The 2159-nt window shown below is 45.7% G+C and overlaps 1 protein-coding gene across 1 annotated transcript; it reads left to right on the top strand.

Annotated features, from left to right (window-relative positions):
• The first annotated feature begins 284 nt into the window (after positions 1 to 284).
• LOC138645904 (uncharacterized) lies at positions 285 to 1862 on the top strand. The gene is made up of 2 exons (XM_069735391.1): positions 285 to 470; positions 950 to 1862. The coding sequence occupies exons 1-2, from the start codon at positions 297 to 299 to the stop codon at positions 1748 to 1750; spliced, it is 975 nt and encodes a 324-aa protein (XP_069591492.1). The 5' UTR covers positions 285 to 296; the 3' UTR covers positions 1751 to 1862.
• The last annotated feature ends 297 nt before the right edge of the window (positions 1863 to 2159 follow it).

Below are 2159 nucleotides of genomic sequence, written 5' to 3'. Positions count from 1 at the left end.
GTACGTTTGTTTTCTTTTTAGGAACTATGCTCACTTCCGATGAGAGTTCTGTTGTTGCTGCTGCCCTGGTGTTTGAGGCAGCACGTCTCCAAGAGGAGAGACGTCCTAAACGAAAACGTCGCATGTGGACCCGGAGCTGGCTGCAGAAAAGATCCACATTGTCACACATGGGTCTCATAAGAGAGTTACGTGACAATAACCCTCAAGATTTCCGAAACTACCTTCGGATGTCCGAGGAATCCTTCAAAATAATACTGTCTGCTGTTACGCCACTCATACAAAGGTGTGATACGCCGATGCGTGCAGCCGTGCCCGTGGAGGAAAGGTTGGCGGTGACACTGCGCTTCCTGGCAACAGGAAGGTCTCTTCAGGATTTGCAGTTTTCCGCAGCTGTTTCCAGACCTTTCCTGAGCGTTGTGATTCCGGAGACATGCGAGGCCATTGTGCAGAGCTTAAGGCATTATATGGAGGTACTACTATATTTTTTTGGCTGCTGTGTTATGTCGATATATTATACTAGCTATTGAACCCGTTCTACGCCCTGATGGTGAGCATTTCTATAGGTATGTGTTCTACATCCTATCATGTGCTGCTCCCATCCTGCGCCCCCATTCTGACATGTGCTGCTGTGATCCTGCGCCTCCATTCTGACATGTGCTGCTACCATTTTGCGGCTCCATTCTGATATGTGCTGCTCCAACCCTGCGCCACCCTTTTTTATTTGCTGCTCCCAACGTAATTTTATTGATTATATTATTTAGATATATTGTTTAGCACCCCCTCTGAGTCACCGAAGCCATCTGAAAAAATGGCTGCCTGCATACTCTGGGTTGTTGACTTTGTTATACTAATCCATACTGCGCCTCAATCACTGTAGGATGTCCACATGAGAGTGTATGTGCATAATATATTTGACCTAATTTGTACATGTTTCCTTCTCATCTTGCAGTTTCCCAAGACGGCGGATGACTGGAAGAGGATTGCTTCCGATTTTGATGAGCTGTGGCAGTTTCCAAACTGCGGTGGTGCATTAGATGGAAAGCATGTGCGCATCACGCAACCAGCCAACTCTGGATCCTTTTTTTTCAACTACAAAGGATATTTCAGTGTGATCCTCATGGCCCTTGTCAATGCAAACTATGAGTTTGTCGATGTGGATGTTGGCATGAATGGTCGAGTCTCCGACGGTGGTGTTTTTGAACACACTTCATTTGGGGAAAGCTTGAGGAACAATGAACTGCTGTTGCCACTAAATGAAGACACAAAAGCAAACCTAAATTTTGTCTTCATCGCTGATGAAGCTTTCCCTCTTCATCCACATTTGCTGAAGCCATTTGCACAGAGAACACTCACACCGGAGGGCAGAATCTTTAATTACCGGTTGTCGAGGGCCCGTCGTGTGGTTGAAAATGCCTTTGGGATTATGGCAAATCGGTTTAGAGTGTTCCACACAGCTATCAACTTGAAGCTGCCGTCTATAGACTTTGTGGTTTTGGCATGCTGTGTGCTCCATAATTTCCTGAGACGTCATGATACGAGCTCCTATTCTCCTCCTTCGTTTATTGATGCAGTGGACGCAAGAACCGGAGATATTGTGCCCGGGGAATGGCGTACACAACCTGATAATTTTACAGCTCTTCAAGCTCTTGGATCTGGCAGACAGGCAGACGATGCAAGGGACTGTCGCGAAAAATACTGTCAGTACTTTAATGGTTCTGGAGCTGTACCCTGGCAGGATCGCGCCGTATAAAAAAATTTTTTTTTTTGCTTTGCTGTCATATAAACCTCTCTAAATAACTTTAAATGTGATGCCTATAAAATGGTGCTGTTAACCCTTATAGCTTGGTAAACATTAAAGAAATAATGCGAAGATTTTTGGTTTTTTTGGAACACTTTCTTGGTTTTAAATTATTTTACAACAAAATATAACATAACCCCCCCCCCCAAAAAAAAAAAATTATCTCCGGCCCAAGAGGTGTCGCAGCGTCACGCCCTGCTGCTCCACTTGACTCTGGAGGAGCGCTGCTGTCTGCTGCAGGAGCGCTGCTGTCCGCTCCAGTCGCAATTGTCTCGCCAGGAGCTCTCTTACGGTGGGCGGTTCTGTGGATAGAAGAGGTTGGAGAACCAACGTTGATTCCACTGAAAATACATCTCGACCT

This window comes from Ranitomeya imitator, chromosome 7 (genome assembly GCF_032444005.1).
Source record: "Ranitomeya imitator isolate aRanImi1 chromosome 7, aRanImi1.pri, whole genome shotgun sequence".
Lineage (NCBI taxonomy): Eukaryota > Metazoa > Chordata > Amphibia > Anura > Dendrobatidae > Ranitomeya > Ranitomeya imitator.
This window is presented reverse-complemented; position numbering and strand designations above follow the sequence as displayed.

Coding starts and splice junctions, on each gene's coding strand:
- LOC138645904 (XM_069735391.1), top strand. CDS start 297: ATGCGTGCAGCCGTGCCCGTGGAGGAAAGGTTGGCGGTGACACTGCGC. Junction 471..949: donor GCTTAAGGCATTATATGGAG/GTACTACTATAT, acceptor CTCATCTTGCAG/TTTCCCAAGACGGCGGATGA.